This window comes from Anguilla anguilla, chromosome 19 (assembly GCF_013347855.1).
Source record: "Anguilla anguilla isolate fAngAng1 chromosome 19, fAngAng1.pri, whole genome shotgun sequence".
Taxonomy (NCBI): Eukaryota; Metazoa; Chordata; class Actinopteri; order Anguilliformes; family Anguillidae; genus Anguilla; species Anguilla anguilla.
In genome coordinates, this window is record NC_049219.1 from 11,568,377 (window position 1) to 11,588,330 (window position 19,954).

General features: G+C 44.7%; 1 protein-coding gene across 1 annotated transcript in view; it reads left to right on the top strand.

Annotated features, from left to right (window-relative positions):
* sema3d (sema domain, immunoglobulin domain (Ig), short basic domain, secreted, (semaphorin) 3D) overlaps nucleotides 1-19,954 on the top strand; it is a 132,074-nt gene that overhangs the window by 53,054 nt on the left and 59,066 nt on the right. Inside the window, exon 2 of the mRNA XM_035401877.1 lies at nucleotides 1,107-1,236. Within this exon, the coding sequence (XP_035257768.1) occupies nucleotides 1,107-1,236 (130 nt within the window). The remainder of the gene's footprint in view (nucleotides 1-1,106; nucleotides 1,237-19,954) is intronic.

Genomic DNA, 19,954 nt, shown 5'->3' on the forward strand with positions numbered 1-19,954 from the left:
TCCCTCTGCGGTGTCAGACGGCATTGAGTTCACATCCCTGAAGGCACAAACCTCCGTCGGTGATCTATAAGAGCAGCAGTACGGATTTCTGTGTTGCAAGGAGGAGCGATATAGCTGCTCTATGCAGAATTCAGTGCGCTGTACGGCTGTACCTTCTGTTGCTATGCAACTGAAGCAACGGTCTGGGATGTAAAAATCACTTTGGTAAATAAAAAAAATTATTTAAATAAAGTTACTGGCCCTCGCAGTTATCAGTCCCAGAGCTTTCGGGGACATGTTGGCTTCCAGCGATAAAATTCAAATACAGTTTCCCAGGCTTTACTCTTTATTCTTAAGACTCCTCTCCTATCTTCAAATTCCCTGGGTGTCTGGTCAAAGACTCGCTCCCTTTTATGGTGCCGGTCTTCCCTGAAATCCCTTTAATGGCTGTTGTGTGTGTGTGTGTGTGTGCGTGCATGTGTGTGCGTATGTGTATGACCTCATTGTTCATAAAATTTGCCTTCCATCTGTAAGGAAAAAAAATTCTCCAGGTCATGTCTATATATTTGTATATTTGTGTAAGGAAATTAGGGTTTACTCAGGCAAAAAGCATAAAGAATGCCACACATACACAAATGCATGTGTGCACGCAGACATGTACACATCTGAAATAATCATATTCCTGCAGCATTATCCATGCTACAGAAGAGTGTGTCTGTATTGAAAACAGTGGTCCGTATGTTTGTCATTGAAGGTGGAACAGCAATGCAAGGAAGAAGAAATGAAGTAAAAAAATAAAATGATCACTGTGCTTTCCTTCACTCGGTAACGAGTTCCTCAAGGACACTGTCATTTTTTGTGACAGATTAATCTTAATTGCAGCTGGTAATTGTTTTATGGTTGAAGATTGTTGTGATGATGGTGATGATGATGATAACCATCTTTGTAATGGTTCAAAATTTAGAGTATTTATTATATTGAGATGACTCTTTTGAATGAATGTAGATATGCGTTGTATAACTATAGAATTAGACCCTTTCACGTTATCCTGCTCATCCTATTCGCCCCACACCTAGGAGTGGACCTGAGGACGGAAAGTTCCAGAAATTTCATTTTCTCTGTGACAGGGGCACCGGAGCCCGAAGGTGCTGAGCGGGGAGCGGCATTCATCAGAGCCCGAGCTCAGCTCTTCTGTGTAACGGCTGACGGTGACCGTTTTGGAGAAACAGACGCGTCCCCCGCGGGCGGCGTCTCAAGGTAAGAGGCGCTTTTGAGTCGTTCCGCAGACGGCTGCTTCAGCACCACGGTCAGCGACGGCAGACTCGCGGGGGGAAGTGGAAGGAGGCTCTCGCGCCCCTCTCTGAGGTACCCGACTCGCTGTGAGCGCGCAGCCGGGCGAGCAGTCGCAGCCGCCACCGCCGCGGAGGAGGTCTTTAAAGGGACGGGGGGCGCTGGAGGATTCATCAAAGCAGAAGCTCAGAGGGCGCCAAGATTAGAACAAGTGCGCGAGGCGGTGACCCGGGGGTTCAGCTGTCGAGAGGAATTTAATTACGAGCCGCCCACGTCGCAGGACAGAGGGAACGGGAACGGCCCCGTCTGAAGACAGCTCCGGTTCCAGTGTCCACGGCCAGATGAGCAATTTTAAAACATTAACTCATCATTAATCTGGCTGCTTACTCCACTTAAATATTCATTAGGAGTGATGAAGAAATTCATATTTCAGATGTAGCTGCTTTCAACACTTCTTTCTTTCTTTCTTTCTTTAAAAAAGAAATTCGAATGAGGGTTTCAGTAGAAATGACAAGGTCCAGGAAGGACACGGAGAGAAAGCCACACTCCAGAAACAAAGGAGCCTGAAGAAGTGCCTCTGAATGCGCCCGCTTGTCCGGCGTGTGAAACGGGGTCGTGTCGTTATTATCCTCCTGGCCTGGAGGACCATGGGAAAGGTTCCTCTCCCCAGTGGGAATTTGCTGGGCATCTTGACTCCCTGTTGTCCCCGCGCACAATGACAAGCTGAGAAACCCCCCCTTTTATTTTTCACACATCATAGAAGACGATGGCGGAATGCAAATGGCCAGCTTTAAAGAAACGCAAGCGAAGCTGCGAGCCAGTTAAATGTATATTAGGGCCCCTCTCCTATCAGCCATGGAAAAAGAGGAAGCGGAACACATCCTCGGTCGCGTTTGACAGGCCTGGAAATGTCTTTGCCGAGGGCAGGCCGGCTTTACTGCGTGTAACAGTGGAGAGGATCCAGACAGCCTGAGAATCAAATTCTTTTCATTTCTACTATAAATGCACCTTGTAGGGCCGTTAGTTTGGCGCGTCGAACCAAAGACACTTCATCCCCCCCCACCACCCCCCACCCCCCAGGCGGCTCATTTTCAAACACTCATGTCCTTTTCGTAAAAACGGCTAATGAGTATACGGTGAAACACACGCGTTCCACACGATGACCGCGAGCTGAACCGCCGAGCGTGTGAGGTGGCGGCGCTAAGTGTCCGTTCCCCCCGCCCCCCCCCCCCCCAGTGAAATCACGCGGAGACCGTGTCCAGGTCCGCTCCGGGGGGTCTGGCACCCCATGTGTGAAATCCGATGAGATCTCCCGCCGGGCGGACAATGTTTCGCAGCCACCGTACGTACAGAAGCATAAAGGCGCCTTTCCTTATCCGTCGCACCAGTAATAACGCGGGCTTCTGTGCTGATGTGCTTTTCCACTGTGCTGGGAGACGGGTTTGCAGCTCAAATCCCGGATGGGGCATTACCGTCAGCTTCTGAGGAAGGTAGTTATCCAAAATCGGGGGATAAGATTCTTGTTTTAAAATCAATGACATTAGGCACACAAGACAATGTTGTTTGCTAAGCCAATGAACCATAACAGCCTTCTTGGCAGCAAAATATTGCCACTGTACGACAGCTTTATTATTTCTTTTTATAGAATTGAGTATGAATCAAGAACAAATGTTCTCTGTTTATCCCATTAAATCAACAGCCTGCATGGTTAATGTGGTTTAAATGTGATGGGTAACTTGGAAAGTTATCAAATGTTTGTCATCGCAAAATCTTATTTTATCGGATGTAATTACTCAGTCTCCATTACAGACCTAGATCAGGACAGGATTTAAACCTTAATCAAAGCACCATTAAGATATTAACGCAGGCCGGCTTCTTCAAACGTTTAATTAAAGATGTGTGGCAGTCTCATCACAAGGCAGGGGCCATGTTTAACAGATTTAAACATCTAAAATTGTGATGCTCTGTAAGGGAAGTGATGCGTGCTCTTCAAGCCAGCAGAAAAAAAAAAAAAAAAAAAAAAAACATTGAGTGAATTGTGTGCAATGTTTTAACCCCTAGGAAAAAAAGCTTGTGTTCAAAAACCATGTGTTCAGAAACCACTTGTAAACACCCAAGACTGCACATATACTATAATAATAACTATAACAGTAATCTCTCTCATAAGATGAGCGTGGGGAAAGGTAGCCTGTGCTATTTCAAGCCACATGTTTTGTTTTCGCATGTGGAAATTTTCATTTGCAAGTGAAAACATTCACATGTTCTTTTTACGGGCAAATATTTTGATGTGAAGATGCTGGGGTTATGATTTTCACGTGTGAAAAGGCTAATTTCAGTGATTTTCTTCGTAAGGCAAACCACAAAATAAGTAGCTCACTCAAAGTAGGTGTTTTTGCTTCAGAAAATAACATGTCGGGAAAGAGGATGCTTAGATGCGTGAGTCTCATATGAGACCCATTGACCTGTTCTTGGTGCATAACGTGGCTCATCCATTAACGAAGCAAATAACATCCCAGAATGCATTGGGCCATGTATAAAAATGCTGGACAGTCCAGGTTGCCAGTAGTTACTGTACGTGGCTGCAAGAGGAGATCTTTGAAAGCGGTATCAGGACAGCACAGCTTGCTGATGTTTCGCACTCGACATTGCGATGTCGGCATGGAAACGTGGAAAGACTTCATCAGCAAAGGCGGACTGTGGGTATAAGCGCGATTCGGACGAGCAACCGCGGATGAGCTGAGCAGGCCAGAAATTTCAAGCTCGGGATGAGAGAGCCGTTAATGAAAAACTGAGCGGTGGCCTGCAGCCTTTCTGAGAAACGTTGTAGGGCTTAACACAGAAACCTTTAGTGTGTCTGTTGACTAGTCATAGTCCTGCACTGACCCCACCAGAGTACACCGCTCTAGTCAAGGAGGGTCTCAGGGTTTTCTGTTTGTTTTCCACTAGGACACTGATAAGAGAACAGAGGACCTAGAAGGGGAAAAAATCTCCATTTTCTTTCACTACATTCCCCACAAAGCAGCTTTTTCCCCCCAATCCCTGTACCAGCCTTCAAAGCATGCACAGGTTGCACTCGGAAAACACTTAATCCAATTACATTTGCTGAAGGGCCCATATTTCTGAGGAAAATAAACATCACTTCTTCAAACTCACTTTGTTCATGTCTTTTCCCAGAATGCACTTCTGAAACTACTTTTCACACTTTTTCGTCCAGTCAGTGCAAGGCTACTGCACTGATAAAATGGAAAAAAAGTACTTTCTTTAGTGTTCAAAGGGTTGAACCATAATAATTACCGAGATATTTGGAGTCTTTGCTTCCGGTGTCTTTGGAGCATTTATATCTCGTGAATATAAGTGATAAGGAATTTCTTTTCCAAGAATGAGCAGACAGAGTGCAGTTTTGCAAATATAATTTGCTGCAGCGCAAGGACGGAAGGAGAAATTCTCCCGTGCTTTCAACCTGGGAGTTGTGGAAACCTTGAAGAAGGTTAGAAATCAATAGAGAAATACAAATGATCTAATATATAAAAAGTTGGTGCTTGTTAGTGTGGATGTCAACTCTAAGCAAGGATGGATGCATAACAGTTCAAATAGTTGGTGAAGCGGCCATTTTATTCGCTAATTACATTGCTTTAGATTAAACAATTTAGCAGCTTTAAGAGATAGGCCGGAGCGTTCCTCTTCAAGCCGAGGATGTGCCGCCTTCCTCCTCCCGTCATCTCGGCCTAATCAACACCGGGCCTCAGCCGCACCTGAACTCGTTCAGCACAGGTACAGAGGGGCTCTCTCTCGGGCTGGCCTGTCTCGCAGCGCCCGCGCGGCCTGTTTTAAAGGCTGATATTTCCACAGGGGCGATTGGCATTAAAGGTCCACGGCACCCCCCGCGTGACGTTTTAAACAATCTGCTTAATACGGTCTGATTCACGCCGCGCTCTTATCAGATATTCCGAGCTTGCTGTGGGCAGCGACACAAGCCAAGGACAGGAGGAGGGTGAAGGGGAGTGATTTGTCTCCCAGGCAGGTGGTTATAAGGTGACTGACAGCTGGTTCTTTTTTGACAAAAGAGATTCGGGAACCCCCAGGAGGGACGGGGCGGGGGGGGGGGGGTCTGGATGGCTGGATGGTTTTTTTTTTTTCTCGATCTCTCGCTCTCTTTTCACTGCTGGCTTTCAGGGGGCTTGCGCGAATTGTGACGGGTGCTCGACGCACCTCAGCAAGTCAACGCTTCGCCCCCCTTCTCTCTCTCCGAGCAACACGTCAGTCTAAATGAGGCCGTGTGCATTTTTTTTTTTTTTTACCGCCAAATCCCGAATTCACCTCCTTGTGTGTTTATGCTGGCGTTCCAGATGCACATTCCAGATGCTGAACTCTGTATTTCTATCTTTGACAGTTCGGTCTATACCGCTGCTGATTCCAATCAGAAGTGTCTTCTGAAAATTAATTTATGCCGTGGTGTGATTGATGAAATAAAATGTAATCCAGTGTTTAACAGTCACACTCACACACATGTACATGTTGTATGTGATGTATAACCACAAGACCTGCAGAAAAGTATTACTTATTGTCCACTTGCCTTTTCTACTTATTGTCTTACAGTTGTGACTATTATAATCGCGATTAATTATGGATAAACAAATGAGTCAATTGAGCCTGATCGCTTTGGATGCGATTCTAGCGGTTAGGGGTCTCTGTGGTTCCAGAGAGCGCTTTTAAACGGTAAAATCGGCCCCATAAACTTTGGCGGTACAGCGGCCGTGGGCGAGAGCCAGGGGAAGGGGAAACAGCACATGTGCCGGTTCGCTGCTCATAAAGACGGATGAAAGAAATTTCTTTTCTTTTACTTCATATATTTTATTTCCTTTTACTGAAATATCCGAGGGGCTACAGTCAGTGAAATGGAAAATATTGCCTGGGAGATGAAGATCACTGCTTTTCCTTATCAGGCCGGCTATTCCATCTTTGCGTTGTGCCTGTGAGCGAGGCTGTCATTGTGGCCATGAGGAGATTCAGTAATTAATCAAGGAGAAACACCATAGAATATTTAGTCTCCGCTTGATTTCCGACCTATCAGTCACAAATATGAGATGGCAATAACATACTATCATAAACTTGCAGGAAATAATATGCCCGAGATATTTCTTCAGTGTTTTTTTAAAAAATATGAAATAGTGTCTCAATATATTCTACATTCATCCTAAATATTTCATATGCAAATGCTTATTTGATATTAATACTTTTGAATAAGCTGAAGCAATAAATAGGTAATAAATACTTAATACCTGCATTATTAAACAAAAAATGTATATTGTGTTTTATAGGTGGAGGATAGAGTAGCCAATGAGACAAATCCACAAGGTATTATATCACTTACTGTTAAGATGGCATTACAGGTAACTGTTTGATACCTTTTGCAAACTGACACCTTCATTCTAGAAATCCAAGTTGCCTTCTCAATATAATATTTTGTAACTGCCATCAATATAGTTTTAAATGCAGAACACGGTTATTAATGCATTATCTGAATTCCTAATTGCACAGCGTTTTAAACTTTTAACATATTCTTCAGTTTCCACAAACAGTACATTAATTAAGGCTGTCTGAAGGACAGAGAGAAAATACTAATGGACTGTCAAATCAGGAAAATGTAATGCATCCATAATGCATATAGTGATACCCATTCCCTTATACAGTATGCAAATTACGAAATTTGTTTAGGAAGATTAAGAGTAATCACCCATTACTTTATTCACCTCACTGTCCTTTCCTGTAAGAAATACCAAGTTTTAAAAAATCATCTCTGGAAAGAAGAGCTAGTTTTTGGAGAAGACGGGGTGGGTAGGATGTGTGATGTGGAATAATATTTTTTTTAAAGCCCTCTGATGTAAGTGACGGGGGTGGTGTGAAGATGGAGAGAGAGAGAGAGAGAGAGAGAGAGAGAGAGAGAGACTGGCATGTCAGAAGCATTCAGTCAGTCAGTCACTTTGTCACAGTGATATGATCTTCCCCATCTTGTGACAGACTGGCACTTTGCAATTTCTTTGAAAACTGCATCTCCGTGGCGAGGTACCGAGAGCAGCAGAATGCTATTTTCCCTCGAATGAAGTACCCCTACATGAAATAAGCCAGAACAAATCTCCTGACAGATAGCAAATGCTAATTCAAGTGTTAAATTAAATTTTGCATTGTGTCCCCTACCCCACTGTAATTAAAAACATATCACGGTGAGTTTCCTGATCGTGGTACTTAGCGAATATGCTTTCAGACCACAGACTGCACTGCTACTCTTAATTTATCACTTTATGATCAGTTCATTGTGAATTTCCCTCATAATACGATGATCATTGAGTGTCTTCAACAGTATCATCGTTGGACATCCAAGATTCAGTTTACCATTCCTTGATGGTTCATCTACCAGATAGATAAATCAATAAATCCAGGCACATTCGGTGCATTTATTTATCTATTTATTACAATTGATCAGTACCAATAACACTGTGTAAAGTGCTTATGTAGATAGGATCTAATTTCATTCTATTGTGTAGTGAGTCCAATCAGCTTTGCTCTTAAATATCTGTAGTTTGTAGTTGCAGCTGCTAACTATAGCCAGTTGAACTATTCACCCATGGCTTGTGGTGCTTGTGCAGTGATAAAATCCATGAAAAGACGCATATTGTTCATATTATATGTTTATTAATCCTAAATATTCTGAACACGCAGCCACCCTCGCCCTGCAGTTAGCCCTGTTTTATAAGCTATGAGAATACCTGCGGCTGTGGCGCTGTGTGTCATACGGTGCAGATGTACTTATGAACTTGTCCCTTTGAGCTCGTGGGCAGAGGCAGCTGCATGCGCTGCACTTAACTCTTGAGTTTGAAAACAGGGTCACAAAGATTACTTTACGGAGTCGGCAGTGGCATGATTAAGTACGTTATAATCATTTTTAACAACAGGAACTAGTGCCTTCTTATTCATTGCTTACTACACTGCCACTATACTGTAACAGCTACTGTTACAAGAGGTTCTGGAACTGCACTAATTACAACAAGTGCTAAAAGCGATAACTACTACAACTGCTATTTCTACTACTGCTAGATTCAGTATTAGTACGGACATCTCTTAGTACTGTACTACTAACGCCATCTGCTACTACTTAGAGTACTACCATGATTATAAATTAAATATATATATTACCTTTAATTCTCTTGGTGAGTGTAACTTGTACCACCTGTAAACATGATTATAATGTAAAATTGTATTATTGCTGCTTTTCATCTTGCTCACAATGAAGCATACAAGCTGTTTCAATGCTTTCCATTCCGCTTTTCACTTGCTAATTCCATGGCATGTAATCAGTCAGACGCACGCATGAATATTGAGGGTGAGCTCCGCTTACGCTCCCGCCGGCTCCTCATCGTGCCCAACCCCAAAAACAACAACCGGGAAGGAACTAATTTCAGCCGTTAAAAGCGCTTGTTGTTTTCTCATTAATTAATTACCTCTAAATGGTAAGAAGCGCCTGTTAGGGACTCGCCTCTGTGATATGCTAAAAAGACACAGACGTACACAGATGCGCGTTGAATTAGACGGCCACTTATCGGTGATGAGAATTCTGTTGTATATCAATTTTGCTAATCGCTGCATTCGTCTGTAGCCCGAAAACAGGAAAGCACTTCAGTTCTCTTTCTTTCTCATTTTAATTCTTTGACATTTTAATGCTTTGTTGATGTGACTGATTTGTTTGTAAGCCTCTGCGCACACGTTTGTATGTGTATGTGCGTGTGCGTGCGCGTATGCGCGTCTTTGCGCGGACACTTGTGCGCACCTGTTTTTCGAAAAAGCACGCTTCTGTTTTTTTCGCCAGGCCTTGGAACGCGCGAAATAAAGCTTGGCGTGCTGTATTCAGAGTGTACTCAACGAAAAAACCTATTGATCTGCAGCCAGCAGGATATGTAAAGGTACTGCGGCGTGTGCGGTGCCACGGCAGAGTCTAGTGAAAGGAAAACCCATTAAGGGTCCTTATTTGTGTGCACGGTGCCAATATGTTCATCCATTTAGATTTTTTACTGATCACGCTCAGAAGAATGCTTATTAACCTTTTGTAAATGACACATGTTGTTCACAAAAGACAGGCGGGGAGTGAGAGATGAAAGAAGCAGATTGCGGGCCATTTAGAAGCGTTCAGCCACAGTCGAGTTGTTTGTTTGCAGGCTTTTCGCATGCTGCCAGTATTTTTGGAATATTGAGCGTATGTTTGCATGCTTTCATACACTGTAACCTCAAGGTGTTTGTCTGCATTTTTTTGTGCATTTTCCAAGCTTAAAGCTGGAGTTTGAGAACGCATGACACATCCACTCTCTTTTTAGTCGGTTGGTGTCTGCAAGTCAGCCAGTGAATCTAAATTTGTCTCCACAGGCAGTTTCTGGGAACAGATTTCAATTCAGTTTTATTTGTAAAGGGGGGTTTTTTTTTTTTTTTTTTTTGGCGTTGTCACAAAGCAGCTTTACAGGGATCTGGGCCCGAACCGGACCTGAACCCCCCTAGAGTAAGCCACATACATGCACAAACACACACACACACACTCTCTCTCTCTCTCTCACACACGCACACACTCTCTCTCTCTCACACACACACACATGGATGCGCGCACATACACAAACCTGTACACACATGCACACCCATGCACACACGCACACACGCACACACATGCATGGGTGTGCATGCACGCACTCATACACACATACAGCATTCACACACACACACGCACACACAGACACACACACCATGGACACACACGCACACAGACTCACACATGCCATATTGGTTAAAATTTCAAGCTACAACAAACATGAAAGTGCGCTGGCATATTAAACAAATTAATTGGAAAACCCCCTGAAGGGACGGCAGTAACTGCTCCAAATGGAGCTCGCAAGGCATTACCTGCATGTGCGTATGCAGAATGCTTTCTCTGTATAAATTATAATGCTAATGTCTCCAGAGAACCATATGTGTACAAACAAACAGCACTCCCTTCGTTTGAAAGAAAATCTGAACAGAACAGAGAACGGGACGGCCTCTCCCTCTTTCACATTTAAAAAGGACGGGTGCAAAACTTATCCTGTTTCCCACAATGCATCTCTCACACCCCCTCACCTGATGCACGCTCCATCCCTCCAGCCATGTTGGCAGTTTCACTGATACCTGCAATGGTTTTTTTTTTCCTTCTCAAATTTAACTTGCAGGTCCCTGAATTGTTCAGTTGTAGTTTGAATATAATACTGCATTTCTGCACTGTATGTAGCTCGTGGCCAATCATGCAGTAATCCAATCCAAGTCCACTGACACAGGCTTTTTTTAAATAAATAAAAAAACAGACCGCCTCTCAGCACCGCACTTTGTCCCGTGCATTTATAAAGAAATTGAAGTCAAACGACATTGACTTGCTGTCTGAAGGCAGATCCTTAATCTTGTGTGTTGAATACTTACACTGACACGATAAGAACTGAAAGTGCTGTCTGTCTAGCCCGCCGGGTCAGCCAGCGCCCTGCATTTGAAATAGCCTGCTGACTTTTGCTGGAAAACAAAAAAATTTCAGCCTCGGTTTTACACACAGCGCACGTATGTCTGATAGCTGTAAGGCGGAGCGCTGATAGCCTACTCTATTCTTTTCCAGGCAACAGCCGTGGAGCATGTGCCCTTTAAATGAGTAAATTATATTGTAAATCTATCAAAATGCGATGGGGATGGTTGCCTGGCTGTGTGGGATCCGTCTGCTTTGCCGCGTGCGTAACTAATCAGCGGCACTAGCAGAGACAGGCTAGCGGAGCGTCAGACACGGGGCTCCGTGTATGTCAGTGGCTGGCAGGCAAAGGTTGGAGCCGTCAGCCAGAGGCTATTAACGGCCCGAAGTCAGTCGGAGGAATTCGAAAGGTACGCATGTTAAGCAGAGGTCTTTGCCCAAAACCCCCACCCCTACCCACACCCCCAGCTCCCCCTTTTAACATTCCGGTCCCGCTGCTGTTCCTGTTAGTGTAATGCGTGGGCTTCAACCTATCAGTCGCAGTCATTTAGTCAAGGTGTGTGTGGGAGTTTTCTCTTTTTTACTGTTTATATCCACCAGGATCCTAGAGGGAAGTCTGTGGAGAAAAGACAGATCAATGAGGGCAGAAAAAAAAAACGCGAAAGAAATGGGAGTGTGGGAGTCGGTGAGTTTAGCGCGCGGGAGTGTTCTGCGCGCTACTGTGCGTTAAAAGCGCGCCAATCGGTTCGGCTGTTTGACGGACGGAGTAGCTGAAAGCGGGCGTTGCTAGGCTTCCCTGCACTCCTTTAACTAGCAGCGCTCTCCCGGGGGAATTCTACACGTGTTCAGGAACAAAGAAGTGTAAACCTATCGAATTCCAACACCCGCGAGCGATTCACCCGCTCTCGCTCCACTCCGCCTCTCTCTCTCTCTCCCTCCCTCCCTCCCTCCCTCCCTCCCTCCCTCTCTCTGAAAGGCTGTGGGCTGTGAGGCGTGATCCCTAGGGAACATTCCCCGCGGCAGCAGTGGCCAGTCAGCTTCCCCCGGGGGATGGCAGAGAACGCTCGCCCAAACCCATAATGCTTTTCAGCATTAACGCGTTTACCCATTCCATTCAAAACTGCCTGTGAGAAGCTGCCTTCATTTTTTTTTACTCAGTTGTGTCTTTTTGGTAAAACGTCTGGTGTTAATTCAATGCTTAACAGATAACATTCGGTCCCATATTCCAGAGTGGGACCAAATGATATCTGTTAAGAGTTGAATTAACACTGTTAGAGTTGAATTAACACTGGACATTTGTACCTTGCATAGCATTTTCTCTGAGTGCTTCAAATACAGTGATTATAGTTTAAATAACGAGCCTTGCGTTGCACCATTTAACGATGTCAGGACCAAGAGATGGGAGATGGGTTTATAACATTCAGATTCGTCCAATCGCTTCTTTTCACCTGAACCGATTTCGTGCTGAGTGGAAGAAGTCAAAGCCGCCGCATGCTTTCATGTTAAAGCCAATCAGGTGCTAACGAGCACTTCTCTTTACTTCAATGGCCGTTCTGCTGAGAAGATAATTAGCCAGCAATAAAAGTAAAGTTCTTCGCCCGCCCCATTGTTTTCCCATTAGGTGACCCAGACTGCTGATTCCTGCTCTGCCTCTCATTTAGAAGTCATGGGATTCGGAGCAAATCGCCACTTTAATGGTTTCTTCCATCAAGCCGTGGATAATGTGGCATAAATTGCTCATTTCCGAGGAGGTGAAAAATGTGGCGGGGATTTTTGAGGAAGGATGAAATGTGAAAGTGCTGCGCAAAAAAAAAAAAGCCTTCAGACTGCGCTCTGTCACACATGCTAACTGGGTCAGGATTATTCCCAGAGAGAGAGAGAGAGAGAGAGAGGGAGGGAGAGACAGAGGGAGAGAGAGTGAGACAGAGACAGAGAGGGAGAGGGTGAGGGAGAGAGAGAGAGAGGGAGGGAGAGACAGAGAGAGAGACAGAGACAGAGAGGGAGAGGGTGAGGGAGAGAGAGGGAGAGAGAGAGAGACAGAGAGAGAAGGAGAGTGAGTGAGGGACTCGACTGTAATGCTCCTTTATTAGAACATCATCGTCAGTTCATTACACTAGAATAAAGATTTAAAAAATAATAATAAAGTACCAAAAAAAAACAACAACCAATACACACAGTATCAAACCAAAACCAACATCCAAAAGGAAAAATAGAAATAAGTCTTAGTCACAAATCAACACACTTTTTTTGACTGAACCTGCAACTCTGAGAAGATACTCAGCACCTGATGTCTATGGGTCATTGACTTCAAGCAGTCATTGCATGCAAAGGATATGCGACGAAGTACTGAACATGACTGCTCTCCTTTACAAAACATTAATATGCCACTGTTACGTTCCTTAGTTGCTTTGCAGAGTCTCTGTGTGTGGGTCTGCAGGTGAAGCTGATTGAGGGTCTGATTGCTGATGATGCACACCTGTGTCTCCCTGACACCCCAAGCAGATAGAAGCGTGAAGACTCTGTAGTTCTGGAGACTCCCTCTCTGAAACTCTCTTAGCTGGCTTGCTTGTGGTTTTTGGAACTTTAAGCTACCATGTTTTGCAGCATGCTTGCGTATTTTCTGTTGTAGGTTGCAGCTGGTCAGACGACAGTTTCTTTTCTGAGTTGTTTTTAAACACCTTTTGCGGTAGGTCAGATGTTTGTGGGGAAGATGTTTGTGGAAGTCTCACTCCTTTTGCTTTGCCTTGGTAGATAGTACTGTGCTTTTTTTTTGGTAAGGAGTAGCTCTGCTCTGGCCTGTCTACTTGTGTCCAGCTGTATTGTGTTACAGGGCACAAGCGCGTGATGTAGCTGAACGTGTGCTTAATCTGCACTCATCACTGCAAGTAATTCCCATAAACCTTGAAAGATGCGCAGTGGCAGAATCTGAGCTCCTGGCTCTTATACCTGAATGCTTTTCTGCACCATTGATGCTTTAGCACTAATGTGCCATCTGCTATCGGCTGCCAAGATCCCATAAAAAAAGAAAGAAAGAAAAAAAAAGAGAAAGAAATTGCATAAGAGACGCATTGAGATTATCTATTGGATGCGGGCGCATTCCAACTGTCATCTGAAGGCAACGGGAAACGATAAAGGTTCTCATTATTTTTGGATTTCTGTTTGGGCAAGCGCACAGAACGGGACATCATCATACCGGCGTGTGGCAGTCAACAGTTGGCGGAGGGGTGGGTGGGTGGTGGGTTGTGGGTGTATGTTTTGCCAACGTTCTTTTTCCGCCGTCGACGCCCCCGCTTAGCGGAAATAACGGCGCGGACACCTGCTCGAGCTCAGCCGCGTTCCGTTTCGCTGCCCAGTGCGGTTCGGGGCCCCGCCCCACCTCCTCCCCCCCTCCTCCCCGTGAGGTCTGGGATGGGCAGCAGGTGTTTAACGTGGGCTCTCTCTCTCATAACGATGTGCCGCAGCCATGCCCGCAGAAGCGTAAACCAAAAGGGCCTCTCGTTATTCATGGCGTCAGTAATAACTACCCGAGCGCTCGTGAAACCGATAATGCAGAATCACCGACCGAAAACAATGCGGCGAACTTGAAGACCAACGTGCGGAACTAACAGAGTGACACTTTCAGTCACTGTATAAACAAAACTCAGGAAGCTGAATACTCAACTCAAACTTTTTTTGAGAAAGTATTCCTTTTTTTTATTGGACTATTAAAGCAATTAAAGCACTTCCGTGCCAGGCCTGTGGATATGGGGAATTTGCTGGAGAGCACCCCGCTTGGCTCAAGACTTGCGATAAGAACCTTGGCCTTGCCAGTCTCCCGTTCCCCTTTCTGTCTGGCAATCTAAATTGGATCAGGCCGTGTAGGGGATGTCGGAGAAACCTGACAGTCACAAATGCCTTAACTATTCCGCTCTAATCGATTAATAATGCCTGGCGATAGCTTCCTGAACGTGGCCTTGTCAGCCAGAGAAGAAAATGGGAAATGTGCGCCTTAGCCGGTCCGTCAAGGGCAGATAACATTTTTATGTCATAGAAATGAGTGGAACTCGAGCCACAGAATAGTGCGTCTCTTCTGACAGACACACTGTCGCCGCAATCAGAAGGGCCAGCTACTTCACAACCCTAAAGCACTGGCTGGGACTGAGTCTAATTCACACTGTACAGTTCAGTGTGATTCCACACCGTGCAGTGTCACTGTGTATTTCCCCCCCCCAAAAGGCAGTCTTCTTCCTTCTTCCATCCTCGCCGTACCCTTGAATGCAGTGCCTTAACTTTTCATTTGTTACCGTCACCCGAGTCTGTGTGATATCTGCAACCTGCTTTGGGGAAACTTACAGAATCTTCACTGCGCTGTTGTACTCAACTTTAGTCATGGGAAAGGAGGCCTTTCGGGACCAGATGAACACACAGTGCTGTTCCCCTTTTAGATTTGATCAAAGCTAACCACTCACAGAGAGAAGGGTAGAAAGCTATGGTAGAGAGATGGGATGTGTTTATCTATTGTGTTCCCCTTATAATAAGCTCAGTTGCGTATATGTTGGAGGTGCAATTCTGCAAATAGGCGCAGCAGCGTTGATTGACACTGTGCCGTTGCCCTTGTCCTGTTTTGCCTACGTGAAAACCGCGCGTGTGTTTTGCGGTGGCATTTAAAATGACAGCCACATTGCCCCTTACGCAGCGCTCGGTCCACAGAGTGCCGCTCATCCCGCAGCCTGCTCCGCGCTCTGTGAGCGTGTGGTAATGACTGCGCAATTATCTCCAGAGGGAGAACGACGCGGCGGCGGCTGCGGCGAGCGTGAAGTCGGCTTACCCAGAGGCCTCGGCGCGAGAGCGCTGGGCGCGATAAAGGAAGCGGGCGGGCAGGCCACTCTGGGCTCGGTCGATACGGAGAGTTTTTATCCCGAAAGAGAGCCGAAACCAATCACCGCGGAGGGGCCCCGCTGCACAAAGCGCTCTCAGTCAGGCTCGCCTTTCCCGGACAACCCAGACGCGCACAATACATAAATAAATAAATAAATAAATAAAAATACTAATTTAAGCAAAATTCTGCCAGAAAGAGGGAGCAACTCACCCCACAAACTCCTGCCCCCCCCCCCCCCACACACAGCTGCAAACTTTCTAAACCTTTACATTTGATTGTATGTGTAGTTAAATCTGCTAAATAAGCACTGCGTGATTTTTCTTGTCCAGTAAGTTTGTTTCGCGTGTAATCTGAAACATGCACACTGCATTCACTGAGGGATGAGGGAGAAAATATGTTCAGAAAGCCGTGCTCAGGACGGGCTCCTTACGGGCCGTCACTCATTCGACCCTCCTCTCCCCCCCCCCATCTGTGAGTGGAAACGGGACGTCCGGTCAGGGGGTGAACCGACGCCCCTGTGCGACTCCTCCTGGTCTCCAGCCATCCTCCCCGTTCTGCTGTCAGATTCTGTACATTTCAGCCAATCAGATCTGACCTGATACAGCAGCACCCTTTGTGTTGGAACTGCCACAGAGCGTATAGCAGTTTATTGTTGATTTATTTATTAATTAATGCAAGAGATGGCAAAACTGTATTCAGCGCACTGAGTAGAGGGATGTGAAAGAATGTGTGAAAGGCATTATATTCCATCATCCGTAGAAATACATATTTACACGGAAACGCATTCATTAGCATTCCAGAAAACACGCTCGCACTGATTTACTGCAGTTAATCATGGTTTGATTAAATGCATTATATAAGCACTCAATTTCCTATCTGTTATACAATGCATTTACCTGTATAATTTAAAATAACATTTACATTAATGCAGAAAAGAAAAAAAGTTGGCTCCTAATAGTTAAAAAATAAGTGTTTCATGTTTTTTGAAATCCATAGAAAAGAAAAGCCAGAACCTTTACTTAGTTACTGTATTTCAGTGAGTCAAAAGGACACATGATGATCAGTCAATCTCTTCTCCATACTTGCTAACCCATTTCTGGCAAGTCTTATTGGTCGGTTTATCAGGCTAGCGGTGCATCTGGCTGTATCTTCCGCTGCTTGTTGTGTGAGAATGTCTCGCTGTGTTTTGGGCTTGGCTCCGAGGAGCTTTGATTAGCTTCAAGGTTTTCGCTTAATGTGCCCTGACCGTGGCAAAACACAATCAATTTGTCCAAGTGCAATTCTCTCCGGGTCACAGGAATTTCACACAGTTTAACCACAAGTCGTATTACTTTGTGGGTAATTTGCCTGCATTTGCATAGATTTGCATGCCAGCGGGCTGCTCTTAACACGTATTTAAAAGACGCACGATTCGGGTTTGTTGATGAAGAAGTGCACTGCAGCGTGTCCTAATGGCCACAATCACACTTAATAATTGCAAGATGCAGTGCGACAGTGGGTCACATATCACACTGTTTTACGAACATAAATACCTTTTTATGCTGTTATTTTCAAAGGTAAGTTCAGGTTATGAACTTTCTCTCAAGGCCCACGGGTGTCAAAATCCGGTCCTGCGGGACCACAGGGTTGAGTGATTCTTCTGAGCTGTTGATTGGCTGAAGGTTCCCGACACGCTTCGTTCCCGAGGCCCCGATTGGCTGTTGATTGAAAGGAAGGTGCAAAAAAACCCCACAGACACTGCGGGCCTCCAGGACTGGAGTTTGACACTCCTACTCAAGGGTGTCAACACTTCTGATCCGACTGGATTATATGGTAAACCCGGTGCCCCTGCTGTTAACCGCAGGTGGAAGAGTCAGGCACTGAACTAAGAATAATTTGCTAAAGATTTAACCATGCAGACCATGTGCAAAATCCAATATTTTTTCTAACAGCAGGGAATACCTGTGTGATTGAAATGTTGATGTCATACAATGTTTATCCAGCTTGTAACTTGTATAAATTGGGGCAGAGCAGACAGTATCTAATTACTGTTTTTACTCTCTGGCAGACCTTGATTAGACCTCCAGTCTGATCATTTTTGGATGGATTTCAGATGCAGAACAGGGATTATTTTATGACAGGAATGCACTTTTCAAAGGAGCTACTGTCACTTGAAGGGGGAGGCAACAGCACAATGAGTTCCTTCTCTCATTCCAGCATTATCGTTAATAAATAATTTCACATTGGTGATTCTGACTAAAAGACATAATTTATGGACGGTGTGTTGATCACTCTAGCTTCCTGAAGGCTATGGTGCATGGCATATGCCAATGGAAAGTGAAGGCCTTGAATCTAAGTGACAGACAGAGCTGAAAGAAACCCATTTTGAGAGCCTTAAATATTATATACTCAAACCTATGTTAATGTACAACTGTAGAAACATTACATTTTTGCACAGTATTTTTTTCCAGTATATTGTAGCAATATCAATTTCTGAATACATTTGCTCATAATGGTGCAGTGTAGGTTCCCTTTTAATGTTAATACTCATAATACCCCCACCGCATGACCCTCCATTGTTGTGTAAGTGGATCAGCGCTGTCAGACCTGAAGCCTGATAGACGGCTGGATCGATAGCGTATGATAAAACTGACCTTCACTCGGACCCCTGGCGTTAGAAAGCTGTCAGGTCCTGCCGCGTCGGAGAGTGTCGATTCCCTGTGGGAATCTCCCACTGACTTCTCTCACTGTCGGGTCCGGCCGCGCTGTTGCAAGAACTGGCCCTTCGGAGAAGAGGCGTTGTGTAAACAGCGGCAAATCATTAGCGACGATATTATCTGCAGCCGCACTCGCGTATATAAACAATAGCAAAACTCGCTCGAGTGTTTTACGTCATGCAATAACTGGCACCGTCTCACGAGCATTAATCACTCGGACCAGTGTAAGGATTTGTTTTGCCGTCCATGAAATTAACGAACGGTATAGAGGCTTTTTTAAAACATTTTTTTTTACGGTGTTCATTTTTTATGAATATGGGGTACCGCATTGGAATGCCGTGGACAATTTGTTCTTTGTGTCTCATTACAAACGCGGACAAGACTTACTTGTGGTTGGGGAGATTGGAGGGATGGGGAGATTTGTTCCAAAAAAAGCACTTTGGCATGAGAAACATTTAGCAGTTCTTGTTTTTATAATTTGGCACTTAAAGAACACTGAAAGTGGTCTAATGTGCTGTGAGGGAGGCAGGATAATTTCCTTGGTGGCGACAAGTGATTGACAACAGCGCCATCTAGTGTCCCTCTTGCAACATGACCCTGTAAACACATACAGGACTGGTCTGGGGCGGAAAACCATGGGCCAGAAATACAGCGCGCACAGAACAGGACTGAATGTGTTTACGAATATGACTGGACCTGGGACTAACAATTATTTTAAATGAATGATTCATTAAATGATTAACAAATTAATATTTTCACAAATATTCAGAACAAATGTCTTCTTCCGTGAAACAGTCATGTTATGATACCATGGCGCCGTGGCCCCCTTTCATACACTGGACGCTGGCATACAAGATTAACTTTTCAAATAAATGTTCACTTTCAGTGTTATGAACACACATAGCCAGTGGGCCATTTTAAGATCGCAGAAAATAGTTATTTTTCCTCGCCTCACTCAGGCTCATCCCTTACAGCTGTGGCCGTTATCCAGTCATACGGACACGGCTTGCATTTGGCACGTTATCCGTTTGTACAGCTGGGCCTTCAGTGAGGTAATTCAGGAAAGGGGGGGAAAAAAATCGAATACAGACCCAGGTCTGTGTTTGGTCTGGTGAGGTAGTCGGGTGGGACCGTGTCATTGTCCAATCATTGTGCTCCGAGGACTTACTGCAGATTCTTGGCCCCCAATAGCAAACAAGTGCTGGATCATTAAGCATTCATTCTATTCATAAGAACTGGTGCTTAATCTTTCATTAGACGTCGACACCCCCCTCATTATATCTGATTGGATAATAATTGCCTGAAAAATGTATCCAAAATATGTATAAATATAATATGTGTGAACTACTGAGGGCATACACATTGTTTAAGTTGTAAAATCCAGGAGTACATATTTAAAATATCTTTTTTTTCAATGCCATCTGAAAAATGTATGGGTGTGACTTCATTTACCACAAGAGGGCGCCCTTAATTCAATTTATCACACTTCAACCAATTATTCTCATAAGTGAAGTCTTCCCATGCAGATGTGTGCTATTTCATTTAAGAATTTAGATTTGTAAATAACCAACAAATTTGTGAAAACTGCACTGCATATCAATAATTTTATTTGAG